Source organism: Poecilia mexicana, unplaced genomic scaffold, assembly GCF_051168715.1.
Source record: "Poecilia mexicana isolate PSO_F unplaced genomic scaffold, ASM5116871v1 scaffold_18, whole genome shotgun sequence".
Classification (NCBI taxonomy): Eukaryota; Metazoa; Chordata; class Actinopteri; order Cyprinodontiformes; family Poeciliidae; genus Poecilia; species Poecilia mexicana.
Genome location: NW_028263387.1, coordinates 25,157,938 through 25,181,143, shown reverse-complemented (window position 1 = coordinate 25,181,143; position 23,206 = coordinate 25,157,938). Strand labels below are relative to the sequence as shown.

The 23,206-nt window shown below is 36.2% G+C and overlaps 2 protein-coding genes across 2 annotated transcripts; both read right to left on the bottom strand.

Annotated features, from left to right (window-relative positions):
- Positions 1 to 6,282: 6,282 nt before the first annotated feature.
- Positions 6,283 to 13,520, bottom strand: LOC106913153 (myelin-oligodendrocyte glycoprotein-like). Its single transcript, XM_088015197.1, has 6 exons — positions 13,350 to 13,520; positions 11,668 to 11,749; positions 10,488 to 10,838; positions 10,355 to 10,420; positions 10,189 to 10,266; positions 6,283 to 9,217 (listed from the first exon to the last, which is right to left on the bottom strand). The coding sequence occupies exons 1-6, from the start codon at positions 13,518 to 13,520 to the stop codon at positions 9,180 to 9,182; spliced, it is 786 nt and encodes a 261-aa protein (XP_087871323.1). The 3' UTR covers positions 6,283 to 9,179.
- A 1,246-nt stretch (positions 13,521 to 14,766) lies between these two features.
- On the bottom strand, positions 14,767 to 21,534 carry LOC106907877 (CD276 antigen-like). Its single transcript, XM_088016222.1, has 8 exons — positions 21,299 to 21,534; positions 19,786 to 20,121; positions 18,338 to 18,679; positions 17,731 to 18,081; positions 17,611 to 17,637; positions 17,481 to 17,510; positions 16,494 to 16,598; positions 14,767 to 15,445 (listed from the first exon to the last, which is right to left on the bottom strand). Exons 1-8 carry the CDS (start codon positions 21,366 to 21,368, stop codon positions 15,369 to 15,371), a joined length of 1,338 nt encoding a protein of 445 aa, XP_087872348.1. The 5' UTR covers positions 21,369 to 21,534; the 3' UTR covers positions 14,767 to 15,368.
- Between the last annotated feature and the right edge of the window lie 1,672 nt (positions 21,535 to 23,206).

The following is a 23,206-nucleotide window of genomic DNA, read 5'->3' as shown; positions in this document are numbered from 1 at the left end:
AAATTTCTAAATTCAAAGACTGCAGTAACAATAACAAAGCAATAAAATGGCCAAACTAGAATTAAGGGAAGCTCTAAATCTGGAGTTACTGAAGCTGTTAATCAATAATGATGATATTTTCTATTATTGCGCCAAAAAAGAAAAAACGGTTCAGATTTTCAAGAAAGGCAAACTTAGCAATAATTACCAAGATAAAACTGTTAGTTACAGTAAAGTGTGTCGGTCGGCCCAACAAAACCATAAAACTATTTTAAAAACGTCACTAAAATGAAGTAAGTTAGTGGTAAATATCACATATAGCGATTTATCCATCTTTATTTTTTCTTTGTTCAGTTGATTCTGGAGATAAATTTTCATAAAATGATTTTAAATTATTTAAATTAAAATACTTGATCTAAAATAAACAACAACTGACAACTGGATAATCTTAGTTATCAGATCAGCATGACTTCATTTCTTTGCAGAATTAAACTTCTGCACTTGAAGAAAGTAATAAAAACCTTAATTTAGCAAAAAATAAGTATTTTGTTAATCCTGGATATTTAAAATGTGCAATGTGCTAAAACCATTTTTGTTCTAGATAACGGTCTTTATCTTTGTCTTGGTTTTAATCTTTGTCTTTGCATTGGATTCTAGTTTTCATCACCATTGTTGTTCTCATCATTCTCATCCCGGTCATTGCTGTTGTCGTTTACATACTGAGGGATAAGATACGTGGTAAGTCAGTCATTTTGTGATATTAAAGTTTTAAAGGTCCTCAAAAAGGGACATTAAACCGAAACAAAACAAGATTAGACTCAAATCAGTTACTTGTTTTTGTAAGTGTGGGAGAAATGATGCATGTCAGCTGCTTTCCTACAACTTTAAAAATAAAAATGCAACAAAAAATAACTTTTTCTTTCAATGTTGTGAGAGACCAACACAGAAATTAGACCAGGGACCTGCAACCTTTACAATACAAGAAACCATTTTTGACATTTAATGGCTTAAATTGTTTAAATAAATATCTAGATTTTTGTTTTTGAAAGACTCATTTTATATTTTTAAATAAAGCAAAACACAAAACATTTGAAAATAAGGAATAGACACAATTTCCTGAACAATAACTTTTAATAAGCATATATTTATGCAAACTAATGATAAGAAAAATAGATAAATATGAAACAACTGCTAAAATCTGTATTATATGTGTAATGAAGGTCTTCATTACTTGGCGGCACAACACTTGAAATGTGTTAAATGATAAAAGAAATGCATGATGAATGAAATGAAACGGATACAAACGGATTGGAATGTTTTGTTGATTGTGTGTTTTATTCAGTTGCATCTCAGCTGGAACTGATGGTGTCCTGTTAAAATACAAACAAAAGGATAATATAAGTATTGTGATTGTTTGAAGGCTTTGTGTGGGTGTGGCTTACCTCCCTCTTCCTCTGCAGGGTGTTCAGGCTAAAAGATTCCCCGGGGGCCTGAGCACCTTTTAAAGGTTCCAGAAGAGACCAAAGCAGATGAAAGATGGGGAGCAGTAGAGCTAGGCATTTTATAAATTTAATGTTGGATTTATATTTATATTGATAAAAATCTGTAGAGATGTTTAAAACTAATAGTATTTGGCAATATATTATTCTGAGGATTTAGTTAGTTAGTTTGTCAAACTTTGTGTGTATGTATTTTGTTTTACCCTGTTTCTTGGTGGGTTTGTGAATTGGAACAGCCAGCGACTATAAAAGGGCTGCATGTTGGTTACAGGTGTGTTGCTGCTCAGACTCTTGGCCACTGTAAGCAGGGTTGTTTGTCTGTTAAATGTTGGTGAATAAACACCCAGTGGGTTTGCACAGTTTCTCTGCCTCAAGTCTCCTACTTCCTCCAGCCTCAAGAGCCATCCTAACAATATGTTTAAGAACAGAGCAGAGATCCCACAGTATCCACAAGTTTTAGGGAACACAAATAGCTAAAAATCTTGAATTCTTTAGACTCCCTCTATCTCTTATTACTGTGCAGTTCAGTATTTCAAATACCAAATATTCCTTACTATGCATTAATGCTCACACTGGAAACTGTCTTGGCAGAACAGGAGAAACTAGCAATAATCAATAAAAGCACAGAAAATTTGGAAGTGTTCCATCAACTCCTAAATTCAACACTTTGAAAGTGTTATTTGTGATGGAGTTGAATCAACACTCACAGTGGTTGAAATTAAACACACATCAGTGTTGACTTACTCAACACTAGTGTATTTAGTCAAAAGTTAACACTATGAACGTGTTAATGTAACACAGAACAGTGTAAAGTATATATTAACATAGAATTATGAGTTTTAAAATACTACTGGCTGGGTGTGCTGTGGTGGTGCAGGGGTTAAGCACAACCCACACATGGAGGATCTAGTTTTCAATGATGGTGTGACTAACAATATTCTCTTGTGTGTCCCACAGATGGAGAACGGAAATGACGCCCCAATGAATGCTGATGTCATCCTGAACAAGAGCCTTTAAATGTCATCGAAGACAACCAACAGGACTAAACCGGCTGAAGCATGACCCCTGACCTGAAGTACCTTCATCCACTTGTGTGAAGGGGTATTAACAAAATATACAGAACTATGCATTATGGCCCCAAATAGTATTTTATGTTGTAAACCCAATAGGAAGGCTTCCATGTTAGATTCAAAGGACCAGTTTGAGATCACAAATTTAAAAAAAATATTAAGGATGTGTCCTACAGAACCTTTGGTGTATAAAAAAATACTTGCCAACCTGTAACTACTGCCAGTAAGACCCTGACTCTGGTGTTGGTCAGAGGGCCTGGTGACGCCGCTGCATTGCAGCCTCTCCTCTGTCAGGCTGCCCCAGGGCAGCTGTGGCTACTATCCAGTAGCTTGGCACCTTCAGAATGTGAATGACTGAATGTAGTGTGAAGCTCTTTATCAGTGCAGCTTTATAAACATTATAAACTCCTTTATACTGAGGAATATACTTTATATTCCTCAGTATATAAAGTATATTCCTCAGTATATAAAGTATACTTTATACTTTATATAAAGTACTTTATATAAAGTATAAAGTACTTTATACTTTATATTCCTCAGTATAAAGTATACTTTATACTTTATAAACTCCTGCTTTACCAAGCAGGAGTTTATAAAGCGACACACAAGTACAGGCTATTTACCATTTACAGAAACATAATCAATGGCAAAAATTTACAATATTTTTCTCGCAACAGTTAAACATAAGCTATGAAATATGTTGTCAGAATACAACATAGTTAGGGTCATTATTGTCTATGAATACATCCAAATTGGTACACAACGTTTACATTTTCAAAACTTTGGGCCTTTTTTCAGACTTAATACAGTCGTTTAATGGCTGTACAAGCAAAATGCTGTTTCCACACTTCAGTTTGTTACTGATTGCACAGTCCCATTTCTTATGGCTAAGGTAGCCATTCCTTTTCAAAGGTCTATACTTTATTTTAAACTGTAAAAGCTGTGACTTATCAATGCAGAAATTCACAGAAACACATGGAGGGACTAATCCTGTGCCACTGAGAGGACTGGATTAGAGAACTTCAGTGACATTAAGGTGACGTCCCGAGTTGAAGCACCTCAGTGACCTTCATCTTACTCTGAGCCTCATGTTTCTCTGTTTGGTACCGTCACAGTCTTACTCCTCTTGTTTTAACGGTGAAACAACTCGGCGAAAGTCTCAGGGATTCATACACAACATGTATGTTTGCACTGCGTTACACTAGTTCACTTGAGGGAAGGTTTTACCAGCCGACATCCATTAAAGTGACGATAAAATTGTTACTTATTAAAGTAGAGAACAGATGTTTTTAAGTCCTAAGATCAGCTAAACAAATTGAGTCACTATTGGAGTGATTTTATATGGTGCAGCTTTTTAAGCTTTAAATTACAGATTTTTTGTTCGCTGCATTAATAATATAGCTGAAGTGATCGCTTACAAACACTAAACTGACTAAACTGTAAAATGTTATGCTACATTGTTTCTCAGACAGCATAATATTTTTAACAGTTTTTTAAGAAGTCTTCATCTTCTGCAAATTTGACACATTTTTTCATGCTGGCAGAGAAAATGTGTGTATTTGAAATATATTTTTATAGACTTATGTGTATGAAAAATAACAGGTACAAACACTACAGCCGTTTTCCTTTTTAATACAGTAGACAGGAGGAGTTACATCCGACTGGTTGGTTGATTGATGTCTGTTTCTAATTATTGCTCATATTACTAGTTTTGGTAGTGATCACTGATAACTGGTGCGCTCCCTTGACTGGACTGCTATTGATGTAATTTTACTCAATTGTTGAACTTTGATTGTACATCTCTTAGTTTTTACACCAATAGCCCTTTGAGACTTGAATAAACCTGAACCCAAATGAAATACTTGAACAGGGCCGATTCTAGACATTTGGTTTTATTAAGAAAAAATGCTGTATTGTGCCCTGTGGTCACACGTAGACCACATGTTCTTCAAGCAGCACTTGAAGAACATGTGGCCCAAATGTTAATGCACATGATGGTTGGGCAAAGTGCCTGGCAGCTGTGTTACAGTTCTATCAATCAGTCAATCAAATTTGATTTGTATAGCACATTTCAGCAGCAAGGCATTTCAAGGTACTTTACATAATTAAAGAAAAAATAAAAACAGCATGTGACATTGAATAAACAGTGAGAAAGAGATTATGGAAAAAGAATATATAAAAACATACTTTTGTTACGGAATTTAAGCGCCTGTCGTCGCCGGACTCCGCCGTCCGTTTAACACGGGTTTTATCCAGGTTTTATCCAGGTTTTATCCAGGTTTTATCCAGGCCCCGTCGTCTGACAGGACGGGATTTACAGAGTTTTAGTTAAAACACTATTTAAAAGAAATTAATAGATAAAAAGTAAAGATAAAAACATTAAAAACATCAAAACCCACACTACCCCTTATTTACCATAAGCAACTCTAACCAGGTGGGTTTTAAGTTGAGATTTAAAGGCACTCAGTGTTTCAGCTGTTTTACAGTTTTCTGGAACAGCACTCAGTGTTTCAGCTGTTTTACAGTTTTCTGGAAGTTTGTTCCAAATCTGTGGTCCATAGAAACTGAATGCTGCTTCTCCTCGTTTGGTTCTGGTTCTGGGGATGCAGAGCAGAACCAGAACCAGAAGATCTGAGGGGTCTAGACGGATAGCAGATCTTTAATGTATTGTGGTGCTAAACCGTTCAGTGACTTATAAACTAACAGTATTTTAAAGTCTATCCTCTGAGCTACAGGGAGCCAGTGTAGGGACTGGCTCCCCACACTGGCTCCCACACAGGAGTATGTTCACTAAAACAAAAAAAAAACTAAACTACAAAATGGATTTTCCGTCATTTATTTTTGCTTTATATGAACCATTCCATGTTGTAAAATGTGAACAGAGATTAAAATGATTCTTGTGAATAAAAACCTTGTAAAAACATTGTAATTTTTTTTTCAAATCTATTATTAAAACCCAGTTCTACATATGTTTTGAAAGCAGAAATGCTTTTTCTCTGCACATGGACAGGAGTCTAAGACAGAGCAGGAGGCAAAGTGGCCATTTTGTCAGGATCAGCCTGTCCAGAAAAAACAAACCAAAACACTGAAGCTGCATGTATTTGTGTTGACCTGGTTGGGAATCTATTTTAATTTCTATTTTATTGTATTAGTTTTGTGCCACTGTAGGCGCACTGTAAACAGTTTCTAACTAGTAACAATGTATTTTAACTTTAACTTAAAAATGTATTTTTATATGTTTGTTGTTGCGCAACACCCCCCCCTTCTCTCTCTCTCTCTCTACTTCCCCTTCTGAGAGGAGGGAGATGTTGCTCCCAGCTCTCCGTCTAACGGGTCCAAGAAGCCTCTAACTCCGGAGTATTACTCCAGATGAGAATATAGAGGACATTCTGTTTAAGCTGGGTGTGAGAAAGACTAGCCTGGTTTCTCACGACCTCCATCCAGATGTCCCACCTTTTTCACTCTGTGAATTAGCCAGATTGAGCAGCCCGGAATCAGCTAGCTTCACAGAGCACACCTGTTAACGGTCGCTCTTTCCCTTTATTACAACTTGCACTTGTTACTGAACCAGGTTGGTTTTAGTGACTCGGGCGAGTCCCAAGTTTGTTTTAGTTTTGGCTAAAAGCAACCTATAAAACATTTTCCACTTTCTCCTCCCAGAATCAAACTTCATAGCTATTTTACAACCATCAAAGAACTTTAAGGTGACTCATTAACTGAATGTCCACAACATCTTTTAGATTTTCTTGATGCTAATTATTTTATTAGTAAGGCAGTTTTGCAAGGGTCAGTACAGCTTAAATCAGTAACAGAAATAATCAAATAAGTAAAATCAATAATCTAGCCTATCTTTCCCTAATGCTGACACTGTGAACTAAAAAGGGAAACTTTGAGAGAGATGAATGGAGTTTGGCATTTTGAACCCCAGAACTGGCCTGATGATGAAAAAGGTGTTGCAGCAGCAGGAGGCTCCCAGTACAGGAAGAGTACTGAGTCAGAGCAGCAGATCTCGGGCCTCAGGGTGACTTCCTCTTGTCCGTAGCGGTCCTCTCCTTCTTGTCTTGCAGCTCTGTAGCTCCTTTCTCTTCGTCTCACGATCTTTCTGGTCCTTGGAGATGTAGATGAGCTGGTCTCATGGAAGGAACACACCAGTTCTTCCTCTTTGCCTTTGTTCTTTGCCTTTGTCTTTATCTTCATCTTTGCCTTGGTCTTTTTCTTTGGGGTCTTGAACCCAGCTGATGAGAGAAATGCAGTTTGAAGCCACATGTTGCGGGGCTAACGGGTTGGTCCCCATGTGCAGAACAGTCTTCGGCTCTGTGGCTCCGGCTCTTCTTCAGCTGCAGAGTTCTTTGTCCATCTCGATCTTGGCTCGAAGCTGCCTGAAGGATCCAACCAAAGACTCCTCTTTTGCCTTCACCTTATATAGGATATCCCCACCCTTTTTGGGGCATTGGCATTGGCTAGCTTTGTTACTGTGCCTCTCATTGGCTGACTGCTTGGACCGATGATCTCATATCCATCACCGTCTTGGAGACATGATGACCTGATGTCTGTACTAATGTCCCAAGTTGCTCAACAGTCCTCTTGTGTCTAACCTTTTCTTAGGAAAGTTGAAGTTCAGCAATAAGGCCTTGGTCCTCCTATCAGTTCCTCTTTCCCCCTGACCTTTCACCTACCATCTACCTCCAACACAACATCAGTGACCTTTAGTTACAGTTACACACTTTACACCATTTCAAGTTCAATGTCAAAATCACATTTATAACCTTTTAGTTTCTCTGGTTTAGCATTCACTTATAGTATTATAACAACCATAACTTATTAGTTACTCTTATAATCATAATGTGTTATTACAGACATTTCTGAAAAGAAACCAAGAATAATCCATTATTCTAATCATTTGACACCATGTTACAGTCACTTCTTTCACCTTTAAGTACTTCTATAAGTATAAGAGTAAGTGTAAATATTCTTATAATCAAACCAACATCAACCACCGGTTAAACCAATATTAATTATTGGTTTAATCATAAGTTATCATTATTAATTCAAGTATTTTACTCTGGGTTTTATCCAATTACTCAAAATGTTTAGATTTTACTCCTTAAACCTTTAATGCTCAAAATGAGCAGTCTGAACTATTTTTAATCACTGCAGGCTGGAAACTTCCTCTTTCTCCAGGAAACCTGCTCTTCCTGTTCCATGACTCTCTTTCTGTCTGACTATGATTTTTTATGATTAAATAGAAAAAAGTAGAATTAAAGCAGGACACAATAACAACACACACAACCAGATTAATTTTATTACAGTCTGACTCTACTGTTGGGTCTTGATGTCACCTGTGTAATTAGTTTTAAAGATAACTTTATTTATTGTTATTATTAAACTAAAATCTCCAGCATGGGGAAGTGGGCTGAGCTCGACTTTTTCTCAACACATATTACAAAACTTCTTTTTACAACTATTAGAAAGTAAAGTTAATATGCTTTCTATTCCTGCTGCAGTTTCCGCCATTTATTCTGCCTCTTAATGTGAGATTGTAAAAAGTATGATAAACACATTTGATGCACAAATCAAATGTTTTGCTTTATTTCCAGTTTTCTCCTAAGTCTCAGCAGAACATATTAGAAAATGTTAAAACAATGTTTCATACGTTCATATCCAATGTGATGCATTCAGACATGCAACTATAGAAAATACAGTGACAATGTAACATTTTCAGGCAACATAAAATAAATGTTTGATAATTGAAGGTTGACTTTTTTCTCCCCTTTCAAGCATCTCTGGGTTTTAAGTTAGTTCAGAAAAAGTTACTTGGTCAAATAATCTGAAGAAAAAAATCAACAACTTCAACATAAAAGCAGAAAAAAACGTGAATGTTTATGCACTTAATTCATATGTATAAACATTCAGGTATGTATTTCTCATTATTTTTGTAAAAAAATAATAAGTAAACAAAGATGAATCATTGTGATACATCAATATCCAAGTTTGAGGCATAAACAACTTTATAATTACACAGTAAGTCTTTACTTCAAACTGAAGAGAAAATATTTTCAAAGTATTTAAAAGACCAACTTGAACAATATTCTGTACCTTTTACAATGTATAATTTTTTAATAGAATTCTTGAAGTTATTTTTAAATTGTGAACTTTTTAAAAATGAAAACACACCTTTAGATAGAGACGCTGATCTAAGAATGTCAATGAGAAAAATGCAACAGATTAGTTCTGTAAACATTTACCTCATATTAATATTAATTATAAAAATAGCTTTAAAAAATAACTGATCTCTGATCAACTTCTCTCCATATAAAATATACAAAAAAATAAGAATAAAATAACACTTACTAGTTTCTTAAAGAAATCACTTAACTTTAAAAAAATATTAAACATAATAAATTACAGTAAATTGACTAAGTTGTTCACAGATGCATTAGAGGGAGACTGTTGGGACTCTGTGCTGTAGAAGTCGGTTGATTTTGGTGTCTGTAAAGTCAAAAATCACCTGGATGTTGTTTGACGCCAGCAGGTGAAAATGACAAATAGAGGGACAGGATGGGATAGAAGAAAGTCCAGTGTTGGCTCGGTTCTTTGTTTGTTTTTTTGGATCTCCAGAGGTGAATGAGGCTCATCCTGAGGTTTCAAGACCTCCACAAAGTCTGACGTCTAACGAGAAACTGTCAGGAGAAGAAAGAGGACAGGTAACCTTGAATCACAGCTGCAGTTCATCCATTTTAACATACATTCCACCTTTTATCATAAAGGACAAATAAACAGGAAATTTGATTCTTTTTCCAACATATTTTATGAATTATAAGTTCAATAAATTGACCACTGAAGATTTTTTTTAAATGCTTTAATCTGTGTATTTCAACATATCATTTTAGACATTCATTTTATTAAGAGATTAATCAATTATGTATTTTTGCTCATTTGTTGACGTCGCACCAGATGGGCGTGTCCTGGAGATACAAGATGTAAAACTTGTGGTGTTAGCATATGCTAACTATTGTGGTGCTAACTATTATTATCTTATGGCTGCTATCTTTATTAGCAGCTATAAGATGCTGCTAATAAAGGCAGCAGCCTGTATTAGAGCTACGTCCTGACTGAACTAACTTTAGTTAAGTTAGTCCTAAAACTAATTTAATCATATAAAAATCCAATAAAACAGGCCGTTTACGGTGCTGCATATCAGCATTTTAATAAAACAGGTTTGTGTTGTTTCATGGCTGTGGCTCAAGGTTTTTCCATAAAATAACAGAACATTGAAGATGTATTGTGGCCTCATAATAACATTATGACTTCTAGCTCAGAACTTTAAAGGATGTTCAGGTCAGAGTTGCATTGATGTGAACATTTGATGGTTCATTACTGACTGCAGGAAACTGACAGTTGGATTCTATTAACACAGTTGTCCCAGAGCTAAATTAAACACAAATTTATGCTTTATTAAGCACTCAGAAATTAGTCCTGTTTACAGGAACCCAACACAGCTAAACAGTTTCCAAAACAAACATGTGGAGGAGCATGTTCCTCTTGTCTGTGAAAGACGTTTTATTTTTCACCCCAGCCGAGCCCCGTCTAATCAGTCAAAAAAAGAAAAAAGCAACGTGTTTTACTGCTGTCTGACTTACTTTTTTTAATGAAGAGGAAAGAAACGATGATAATGAATATTAGAGGAGCCCAGAGAACATTCCACCAATCCCGTTCATCTGAAAGCAGAAGAAAGGTTAAATGATGGTGAACACATAATTAAAGACGCCTCTTTTCACAAAGAGGGTGTGATATTGCACATTTTACCTGTGGACTCTATGTTAATCCTGTCCTTTGGCTTTGACAGGTTTCCAGTCTTTGGTGAATCTGAGACTGTTTTGGAAAATGTTGTGTCAGAAGCATTTTCCATTTGAAAGAAAGAATAACATCATTTACTCACCCAAGAGTTGAATTACTGCATGTGTCTTCAGACTTGGGAGAAAACATTTATACCGCCCGCTGTCGTTAACGGTCACATTGGTGAGTTTCAGGGTTACGTTTCCAGATCTCAGGGCCTCGGGGATCAGAGACGCCTTCCCGATGTACGACTCCATCATCAGGCTCCTGTCCAGCTTCAAGGCCCTGTACACCAACACGTACTTTTTGGTTGAGTCCTGCCGTTGGTCCAGTCTGGACCACTCCACTGTCTTCCTTGTCGCATCCCAAATTGGACTGACCCAACATGGCAAGACGACATCATCACCAGGAGCAGCTTTGATTGGCTGAGACACACCAATTACTTTATAACCACCTGTAAACAGACAAACATGCAGAATGGTTCATGTTGTAAAGTCAGTGCTCTCAACTTTCTACATTTTCTGAAAATTTACTTTAAACAAAATTCACAAACAGCAGTGGCAGGTAATACTGTCAGCTATCCACAATTAGATCAACTAAGCAACTCTGCCGTAGAGCCGAACGTAAATGACGTAAAACTCAACTTCACGTTTATTATGAAATCTAAAACTAAACACTATCACTCAACTAAAACATGCAAGGAGACGCTCTTGGGGAAATCAAACCAAAACATGAACGATGCTCAAGTTTTATTTGCAACAGTTGACAGGTTCGCACGCCCTCCAGTGACGTCACCACCTGAACTGTAATCAAACACGGCCTGCAGCGAGTTTGACAAATTCTTTTCAGAGAAAATAAAAAAAGTTAGAGGATTAATCAGCCACACTAAACCCAGTTCCAATGCTGTACCCAGACATAAATGCAGAATGACTCATTTTCAACTACTTTACTATAAAACTCTAGAAAAATATATATAAATAAATGAAGCTCCTCTTCCTGCTGTCTTGTTATCCTACCCACACCTTTTCTTAAAGTCCTGCCTGTCGTTGCTAACGATCTGACCTGAATAGTAACTCATCGCTTTCATCCGGTGTTTCCCCCAGGCTTTGGAAACAGCAGTTACTGCACAATCTGGACAAACTACAGGCCGACCTCCAACCTCCGGTAACAATCAGTATCTGTAGGTGTTGATATGTCAATTTGTTGACAAATGAAAGGACGTCAGCGGTCGGATGTTACAGCGAGTAAACTTCCCGGACAGTTAGAGAAACAGTTTTACTCACCGTGAACTTTCTCCACAGAAACAAAAAAAAATATGAAAACCCTCCAAATATTCTTAGACGTTTTCTTCACTCGCAGGAACATTTTCATTTAGAGATGGTCGCAGTTCCAAAAAACATGCCTTCTCTCTGCCAAGCCGGTCTTGCGGGTCAGACATAAAAAGGTGGAGTTATTGATAAGTATGGTAAACCGTTAGAGTCAAAATTCACCCGTTCGTTCTGAACTGGAGAGATGCAAACTGTTATAAAACCGAACCAGCGGTTAGATATCTACCACATGATCCGTGTTATGGCGTATTAAGAATCTTTTATCATAAACAGGCTGCCGTATAGCCGCCCGGCCACCACATTTACAGAGCCATTAGACTCATCATCTTGTGGAAGTGATTTAAAGTGTCTTCCATTCCACAATCTAGTCAACTTTTTCAATACTATTAAGGAATTATTGGCCAACTCGCTAAAACCAACTCCTATATCTTGTTTAAAAACTATTTTTAAGTTTATTTATTTACTAAGATATTTGCACAAGAAACTAGACAATAATTTTGTGATTTTCCTGTGTAGAACCTCCCTAAAACCCGAAACTTGACTCACATCATGAGATGCTTCAGTGGAACTGGAAATCTGTAGTTGGTCTCTGTAAAACCATCTTGCATGTTTTTGGACTATGAAGCTGAAGGACCTGGTAAGAGCCAATGGACACAAGGGGACATTCAAACTCCATGCAGAATCTGAAACCAGAACCTTCTGGCTGCAAGGCGCCAGTGCTAAGAATATGGATTATGATAAAGTTAAATATTAAATTAAAATATTAATGATGGTTCATTTTGGAGTTCCCCTTTGAATTACTCAACTACTTTTCTTGTTCAGACTTGTTTTGTTACATCACTCTATATTACAGAAATAACTAATATTCTTTTTAAAGTAACTCTATAAAATATAATTTATTTTCTTTCATATGCAATATGAAGAATATTTTTGGTTATTAATTACTACATTAGACCATTTAGCACCGTTTAAAATCTATAAATTGGATGCCCTTCCAAATAGCTCAAATTAACAAGTCAATTAAATCAATTATTACAGATATCTATTAAAAATCAACATCCACAGCTAAAACTTCTTCCTTTTAAGAAGTTAATTTATACTAAATAATGGATAATTTGATAATATATTGATAAATTAGCTTTCTTTCAACAATACATCCCTTTGCAAATAAATGATAGTGGGAAATATTTTGAAGATAAAAGTGAAATTCACAAAAAATAAAAATGTAAAGAATGCTTTTTATATACACTTTTGACACACATTTAAAAATAAAAGTAAACATTAGTCATTTCAAAAGTATAAATAAACATTTATTTATTTTTACAGCACCAAAAATCCTCACCAGGAGGAATTAGAGCATTCCCATAATACAGTCTGTTTGCAGGCAGAGATCCTGCAGGGTCCTTCAGATGCTGATCAAATGGCTGAGTTTCCTCCTCACTCCAGAGTCCAGTTCTCCAGAGTCCAGTTCTCCAGAGTCCAGTTCTCCAGAGTCCAGTTCTCCAGAGTCCAGCCAATGACCTGATTATTTCACTCAGGTTTGTTGAAACAGAGACACATCGAAAAGCCTACAGGACACCAGCCAACTGGATTTGAGGATCCAGAGAAAATTTTGTGTTCATTCTAAAATTATTTTACATCCTTGAATCATCTTTAGATGCTTCGTCATCACGGCTTCGATGCCGATGCACCAGTTTGTCCTGGAGTTTCCACTCCACCGTCAGACTTGTGACATCCAGCTCAGGCTCCAGGCGGCGCTGCAGGACGGCATCCTTCTCCTCTGCTGTGTAGTTGACTTGGAAACGCATCATTAGCCATGTCACCTCACACAGGTGATGTGGTCAAAAATAATACAAAGTTAGTCTGTAAAGTCGAAACGCAACAGAAATGATTTTTGATTCAGATGGATTTTGATGTAAAGTTATAAACATCTCTAAGATAAATTTACAGTGCATATTTGAAATAAATAACACACGTCTGATCTTAGAAATCCATCCATTGTCTGATTACAAGGCATCTGGGCAGCTCTGGTGTGATAAATATCTAAACAGTTTGAGTTATAAATACTTTTTATTTAGTGCATTTTCCTTTTTTCAAAATTACCAACTGAGAGATATCAGTTTAAATGGTATGAAATGAAACACAGTTAAACTGTATGCAGGTAAAACTAGCTTTAAATTCAGGAAATGAACAAATATCAACAGGGAACCACAGAGATGTCTGGTGGAGGAAACTCTGAGGTAAACTTGGGCTCTGCACTCTGCAGATGCTCCAATGTGATAGGCATGTGATCCTCTAATGTGAACCACAAACAATCTGAAAGTGTCTGAATGCCCAGTATTGGGCACAATAATGTCACATAGAGCGCTCTCAGTGTTTTCCTAACCGCCATAAAACAGAAGAAGAAGTGCTCAGTATCTGAGCTGTGAGTTTAGCTTGTGATTTTAAGGTTGTTGTCTGACCAGAGCCAGAACATTAACATCTTAATCCTCATTATAGTCCATCATGGTTGTTGTTTTTCTTCCTGCTTGTAGAATAGCGACGTTTGTTGAGTTTCAGTGATGTTCAGATAAATGCAACCTGGACAAACAGACTCAGGTCTGATTTGAAAAGATCAGAAACGTATCTGAAATAGAGCCACATATCTAAATGACCTGGGTTGCATTTCTAAAAATCATGTCTGTGTTGTTCAGACTGTCACGAAAAGGTCACAGATCACATAACATAAAAAAATGGATTTGGGTCATTCAGGCTGTGATGTCTACACATAGCCTGAATGACTGTGTGTAGAGTCTTTCGAAACAACATATGAAAATGTTGAATTTAAAATTTTAAATGGATAACATTGTCTAAGCTTTTATTAGAAAAGCATAAACGCGCTTGGTTTAAAAAAATAAGCAGCTCGATTCATAAACTCTTTCACTTTCTTTACCACCGAATAGGAGAAGTAATGAGAAATGCAAACTAGAAATAACTCGTGTAATTCAAACATTACATGAGTCAATGTCAAGTTAAATATGTATTTATAAAGGAATTTAAGAAATCATTGAAACGCAAATTTTAAAATATTTTTATTTTACTAAAGAGGCGCATTCTGTACACTGCCCAGCAGATGGCGACAAATTGCCTTCCAAAAATTTCAATTGACATTTTTTTAAGGTTTTAACTTGTGTTTTCTTGGCTTTTTCTATGGAGTCACATTTCCACCTATAAGTTTTACCTGAACTGAAGAAAAACAGAATGCAAACATCCTAGAGCTGTAGCTGGAGAATAATATACCTTTAGTTTTTAAGGTACTACTATAAATGTGAACAGAGACAAAATTAAAAATTGCAATATGTATTTATTGTTTATAATTATTATTTATTTTTAATATGCAAATGATAACTAGCTTCCCACTTATTACATAATACTATCTCACTCAATCTTAAGGAGGCACAATAACTGCAGCACACTATAACCAAAGAAAACAGCTGGCATGTTCAAAAAGCTGTGAGAAAAAGCACAGCTTATTTCTCCTCAGCCTTTTGTTGCTTTATAAAGAAAAAAGCCATTTAGAAACACTGATTTTGTTGTTGCACGGCACATCAAATTTTCAGTTTTATTTATTTTTACTGAGAAGCAGCTGTTTGGTGAGCCGCCTCTTTGGGTCCAAGTCATTCACCACCGTGATCATCATGTGGCATCGCTCTCAGATTGTTCTGATTTTCTCCTTCTGGTTCTGCACGTTGACCTATTAAATAACACAAATATTTTATAAACTCAACGTGTTTCAATTATACTTTAAAAGCTTGAATGAAATAATCATACAAAAGAATAAAATACAGATAATTTGATGCAATTCTCCAGTTTTAAATTTGTAGCAGCAAAAGGCAATGTATTTCTAGGACCAGCTAATTAAGCCATTCCCGGATTAATGTAACAATTCTGACAGAGGAGACGAGACGTTCAAGAGTATCAGGAAAAAGTAGCTTCCAACAAATACAACACAAATGAGTGCCATGCATTACCATAATGTCATGTGGTGATGCATGGCATTATGGAAGATATTATCATTTTTATCATCTCACTTAAAATACATTTTAAGTAACACTTCCTTATGTAGACTAATATAACTGCATTTGCAGTTAATGTTAAAGAGTATGGTATAAAAATGTAAATCTTGATAATGTTTTTTCCCCTCATTTTCAATGCAAAGTGAGCTGACAAATGTAATTTAAATGTTTCACCAAGTTAATATGGGTTGGTTCCAATCCACTGGACAATTTGATATATTTAGAGACAAAGAGGATGTGACATCATAGGTGACAAAATACAATAAAATAAAACAAAAACATCTAGAAAAATCTAGGGTGGAAAGAATCTCACCTTAATAAATTCATTATTACAGTGTTTCAATAATTACTGGTTACTTATAATAAAACATAAGCCTGGAAGAAGCAGCGTCAGATTTCTGATCAGAATGAAACATTTTGCTGCAGCAAAATTACTCCAGAAAATGCTTTAAAGATTCATCTTCGAGTCTGAATTTATGAGAAGCTGCTATTCTCCATATATCTGCAGTTATTCCCCCAAGATGTTGGATCCAACGCTGCTCATTCTAACAGACGTAGATGAAAAACTGCTGCTCTTGAGTTCTCTACATTCATTATGTATTGTTCGGTCATAGTTTTTTCAGAGGAATATCTTTAATTAATCTGTTAGGTTGAGTGTGAAATGTGCTTTGCAAAATGTCCTGTATTTCCCTGCCTTACACTATTTGTTAGTCATTTGTTACTTACCTTGTCTTATATATTTCATAAATCCACAAACAATTATGCAGAATACAAGTACGTCAAAACAAAGATCCACACATTGCAACCTAAATAACCGGGAAGATGATTCTTCTATAAAAAAAACAGAAAGAAAGAAAAGATATGAAACGTGTAAGATTTTTCCAATTTTTAAGTTTCGAAGAACACTGCAGACCAATCATTACAGATTACATTAAGGGTTGAGAATTACTGCTGGGCCTGTAATTACTTCATGCTGGGCCAATCAAAACTCTATGTCAATTTTGATTGGCTGATAATTCTGTCAGCCAACAACTACATGTTATTCAGGTGGATGGGAAAACATAAATCAGTGCTTCCCCCCGACACCCCCAAGGGAAGGTACGTCAAGGTGAAGGAACGTAGAAAACAGGTTCAGATTTACAACATGCTGTGAACTTGAACCAGACATGCAGTCCAGCTCAGTTTTATTTATGGATTATTATAAAACTTACTTAGTTTTTAAAAAAACAAACTTATTATTAAGTGTAGATGTAAGGAAATAAAGGCGTTTGTACTTAACCTGTTTGTCACGAGAGGACCCAAATTTGGGTCCTCTGCGCTTGCCGCAACAAGATCGATTGAAAAAACATGCTATACATTTATCAATATAGGCATATTGCATATCCACAGATCGGGAAAAAGCTCTTCTAAATGATATATATATATATATATATATATATATATATATATATATATATATATATATATATATATATATATATATATATATATATATATATATATATAATGATATGTATACTTCACTGAAGAATACATTGAATGCATAAAATAGAGTATATTTCACAGTTACAAAGGTTTTGTTAAGTACAAAAACAACTCTGATAATCTCCATGCAAACAGTAAAACATGGTGGTGGCGACATCATGCTTTGTAAATATGAACTTAATATTTGGAAGTTATTTTTCAATAGATCCAAAGAAAATGTCTACTCACCATCGTTATTGTGCTTTTCATGGGGAGGAACTTTTGTGTGGACACAGAAAAACAAACAAACATTAAAATATGACAAAATGCAGCCAAAAATCTAAGATGAGAAATGATGACACTGCAGATATTTACACACCTGGACAAGTACACTGATCTGTCTTTACTGGAAATGTTGAAGAAGAATCGTGACAAGATGTGTTAGAAAATTTAAATATTTCCCTAAGATCAGTTTAGACTGTAGAGATTTAAAACTTACCAACATTCAAAGTAACATTCACCCTCCTGACTTTCCCATCCAACTTGGGAACGAAGCAGGAAAAGTTTCCTGCATCTTCTGTGGTGACATTTTTCAGCATAAGGGAAATGTTACCACGATCCAGCTCCGAGTTAAAGAGAGATGTTCTGTTTCTGAATCTCTCATCTTGCATGGAGGGATTGTCTTTGTGACTTCTGTGAATGTGCACCTTGGAGTTGTTGACTGTCCACTCCAGAGTCAGATCTGAGAGAGAAGACGGGGGCTCCAAATGACACGGCAGGACAGCAACCTGTCCCACCTCCACTGTGACTGGTTCATCTGGACCCACAACCTCTCTGTCACCTGCAGAAACTAAAAATCACAGTTACTGTAAAACATCAGTGCCTTTCTCCAGTAGCACAACATCTTATACTATTGTTTTATAACATTAAGTTCTTTTTAGGCCACAGACAAAAACAAAGAACCGATGTCTGATAGTTCATGTAGCACTCAGGAGTAAATCTGAGTGAGACAAACTCATAATTCAAAGCTTAAATTCATGCATGTGTAATTCTGCGTTGTCAAGATGGCGTCTTTTATTAGTCAACTAAAAATATCACCAACTTACCTACTGTGACAAAAATAGAGCAATAGAGCAACTCCTTTTGCTCTACTAATTGTGAAATTAAGCTGCATTGGTATTTTCCATTGTCTTCGAGACGCACTGCAGAGATTTTCAGGGAAAGGTTTCCTGCAGCCAGTTCCTCGGGGAAAAGCGATAACCGTTCTGTATTTCTCTCTTTTTCCTTTGCAGTGTCATGTTTTTCATTTTCATAAACAATGTTGTTTCCTTGTCTCCACTGAAGTGTTTTTCCAGAGGCGTCTGCGGGCGTCTCAAGGCGGCATGGCAGGATGACATCATCACCCGCTGTCACTTCAATGTGCTCAGAGGGGCAGACTACATTTGGTTCTGTAGAAACAAACATTTAATTTAGAAATAACCTTAAATTCTTTGGTGTAGCCATTTAATAACAATGCATTTCTTTTGTTGTGTGTAGTACAGGCTAAAAATCCATATTTCACTATTAATTTTTCCTTAGAGAGAGAGCAGTTCTGTTATTGGTGCAGGCTGCTGTTGTTGAGCCGATGCTTTGGCATTATTGAAGTAACGTATTGAACATTTTCCAATATCTGAACTTGTCAATATATCAGTAAACAGCAGGTCTTCAAAACTCATTTAAGATCTGTTGTTGTATCAACCTTCCAGATTTTTCAGGTCTAAATCCAGAACCAAACGGGGAGAAGCAGCTTTCAGCTTCTATGCACCACAAATCTGGAACAAACTTCCAGAAAACTGTAAAACAGCTGAAACACTGAGAGCCTTTAAATCCAGACTAAAACCCAGCTGGTTAGAGCTGCTTTTAATTAATAACAAATGGAACATTTATCAACATATTTGATGAAGAATATTCTTGGTGACTTTGATGATTGATTTTCACAAAATGTAATGTTTGTTGCTTGTGTCATAATTGGTGATTATTTGAAGTTTTTATCATGTTGATCTTGTTGCTCAAATGTGCTTTGCAAATAAACAAGACTTGACTGAATTGGTCACATATCCTCCTGAATCTGGACTTAAAAGAGACTTTATGAACATGTAGCACATTTATGATACCGTTGTTTCTTAAATAAAGGTTCAGGGAATATTATTTGTTTTGTTTTCCTGCTCTGTTATTCTTTATACACCAGGCCAGTGCTCTGGTCCTCAGTTACCCTTTATGTCCTGCGGATTGGGCCAGATGAAAGGTGAAAGCCATAACAAACATAAAGTCTTACTACAAATACATTGAAACTATCAGGGGTTTTGGCCACTGCTCTAACATTTATATATTAATATGTCACTTGGCTACACAAAGGAATGAAAGGCAATAGAAATAAAATGACCAACTTGTTAAAGTCAAAGCATGAAACAGATTTAATTCTGTAAACACCTTGCAGATATTTCTCTCTACATCTAATCATTAAACATGTTTAATATTTGGCCCTTTTGATTGTCAGCTGCTGAGAATGACTTACCAACATTGAGCTTAATATAACACATTTTATTCATGGACTCGGTGTGAACAGAGCACTTATATCTTCCTTCATCAAGGAGGCCTACTGAGGACAGCGTGAGGGACAGATTTCCTTCGGTCAGCCCTTCAGAGGACAGAGACGTCCGCCCTCTGAAATGCTCCAATTGCTTTGAAGAATCATGTTTTCCCCCTTGATGATGGTGGACAACTTGATTCCCTTGTTTCCATTTTACTGTTTCTGCTGAAGCGTCCATTGGTGGCTCCAGGTGACATGGCAGGAGGACGTCCTCACTTTTCACTGCTCCTATGGCCTTGGATGGGCAAACTAAATCTGGATCTGTAGAAAAATATGTGATTTAACCAACTGAGCTTGTATCCATTCATTTACAAATAAACCTCAGAAACAGCCACATAATGTCAACAACATCTTGTTAGAGTTTTCACTTTTTTTCTCAGGTGTTAAACTTTTTCACCACTTTGTACATTTCCATTAACATATTTCTTATTCTGTGAAATGCAAATTGCTGCCTTATTAGAGATCATGCGTTGTGCATATAAAGTATTCAACCCCATGCGTGGCATGTTTTACCCTTTTTGTTGCCTTACAAATCAAACACAATCAATTAAATCTGATTTTTAGACTAAAAACAAGCGATAGCTAATAATCCCTCTTAAAGTGACTGGCCTAACTCAGCAGACGTCCAGTATAAAGATCATACAACACAAATTAGTGAAAAGGTTTTCCATCCAAAAAGACTTCAAGTCCACATAAGTGAGATACATCATAACCTTTAGAAAAATTAATCTTGTGATTTTTCAAAAACATCTACAACAGGATATTTGTTGCTATTTGTGAAGATTCATCCTTTTATTTCTACTTTGTGAAGAGAATGGACACATTGGGATGTTCCTGTTTATGGGAAGGTATAAACCTTCCCATAAACAGGAACATCCCAATGTGTCCATTCTCTTGTGTCCAACACATTTCCAATTTGCAATAAATGACGTGTCATTTTAGGGAAGAAGAAGTAAGTGTGGAAAGAACAATCATGTGTCAGTTTATTTCTTTTCCTCAAGGAAGCCACCTGTGGTTTTGAAGTCTGTGTCTGTCTTCCTCATATTTAAATTTGTTTACCTTTTAGGATTTTATGTTACAATGCATAATTCAGACCTTTAAATCCTTTATCTATATAATAAACCTCCTCTGTGCGTAAACACAGAAGCGGCGCAGAAATGAAATGATCTTTAACTGCATTATAGTGAGGAGGAAGCATGTGAGTCATCGTTTGTTCTTTGAAGAAGTGTTTACAAATAACATAAACATCTTAGCATTTAAAGATATCCATCAAATTAGGTTTAATTTCCAGACTATATTTGATTTCTTACATTCAGTGAGCAGCTAAACACACAGAGATCTGGATGATGTCACTGAGGTTTATATTATTTCACATTAGATATTTTAGAGTAAAGAAGCAGTAAGGAAAAGTAATAAAGAAAAATGACCAGTGACCTACCCTTGGTGTCCTCTGTGAGGATACAATCTGAACAAACAAGCAGCAGCAACATTACAGGAATCAGCTTCATTGTAGATTAATTTTCATACAGAAGCTTGAGCCAGGACTGAGGATTGCCAGGATCGGTTGATGCCCTCTGATGGATCCACTTTCATATTCACGCCTCATATCCTGCACCAGGGGCGGGTCTGGGATTTTTAAACACAGTAGGGCACCAATGGAGATGGATTGGGTCAATGCATATTTTGGTAACTGGATTGTCTCATCAGAACTCCCAAAAAACATGAGGTTATTAGATTCCTGCATTTAAAAAAAACATGTCATTAAATCAGAAGCCATTCTTCCTTCATTTGTGGTAAAAATGGTTGTGCAGAAATTAAAATTTAGCTGAATATTCTTTGCATATTCAAATTATGGAAAACATGGAATGCATGAAAACTTTTTTTTTCAGAATTTCTAGAAGCATTTAATTATATATGTAGTTTAAAGAAAACATTTTTTAACTTCAGACCTCTTTGATTGACTCTCCTCTCCCTGTTCTGTCTTATTGCAACTTATAAAACATTAGACGTCCTAATTTCATCTAAAAACTGTTGACTGAAACACTAGCAGCCAAAAAACCTTCAACTTTTCAAACGACTAAATTAAATTGCTTTATTTAAATCATTTATCTAATCAAAACTTTTTTTTTTTTTTGCCAGAAAACATTTAGAATCGCTGGATTATCCTCATGTCTGTTTTCAAAGTATTCAGCCAATGGTGACGAATTACAAACCCGACATGAGAACAATTAATGTCAATGTAATGATACCAGTGACCCCATCCTGCATATCTTAAGACAGGAGTGCCCAGGTCCAGAGCAAACCCTGCAACTGAAAGATGCATCCCTGCTCCAACACGCCTGAGTAAAAAGGTGAACTTCCCTTATTAGCAGCAGCGCAGCTCTACAAACAAGCCATTCGTTTGATCCAGGTGTGTTGCATCTAAAATATCAGTCACTAGATCAGCTGCAGCTGGAGGATTGATTTTTTAGGCAGTAAAGACATTGTGGCAGTAATCGATGTGACTAAAGATAAAAGCATCAATGAGTTTCTCTACTTATACCCATATATTACACCTGAGAGGATTGGAGGATTCAGTTATAATGTGACACTTTCCAGTTTCCATCATTATTTGCATTGCTTGGTGGTAATATGTCTGTGTCATGATGAGGTATCGTTGAAAGTGGACCCAGATGCAGAGGGGCTGAGGCATTTAGTTTATCAGGGTTTCCTCCACTGGTGGGGACACTATGTCTGCCCACTAGAGGCTCACCGTGTTTTAAAACATTTTAAAACTCCGGAACTGCTTTTTATAACACGCGGTAATTTATTCATGCCCTCAACTTGGAAAAAGTGAAACTTATTCCTTCCTGAGAAATTGGTGTTTTTTGTTATTTTGTCTCTGTTTCTGCTCTGACGACTTGTTTCTGGTGCGTCACATAAAATGTAACCAGGAAGTTGAAGTGTGTCTGAAACTCCTCGGTCACTTTTTCTCCTCGGTCCGCCCCTTTGAGAACAGAAAGTCCCTTTATGTTAACTCTTTATTTGACGGGGTGGCAGAACACTGACAGTGTCGTATACATGACTTAACTCCTGTCATGAACATGAAGGAGTCTTCATGAACGTTTACGACAGTTGTCATGAAGTGTCATTTGGTAAATAATGACTCCTATGATGCAAAATTGAAACTTTTAATGAACTTTTAATACAAGTTTTAATGCAACTTTGCATTAAAAATGTCATTATTTACCGAATGAGACATCATGACAACAGTTGTAAACGTTCATGAAAACTCCTTCATGTTCATAACAGGTGTTAAATCACGTATATGACACTGTTATGTCAGTGTTATGTCACTCCCTAAAGT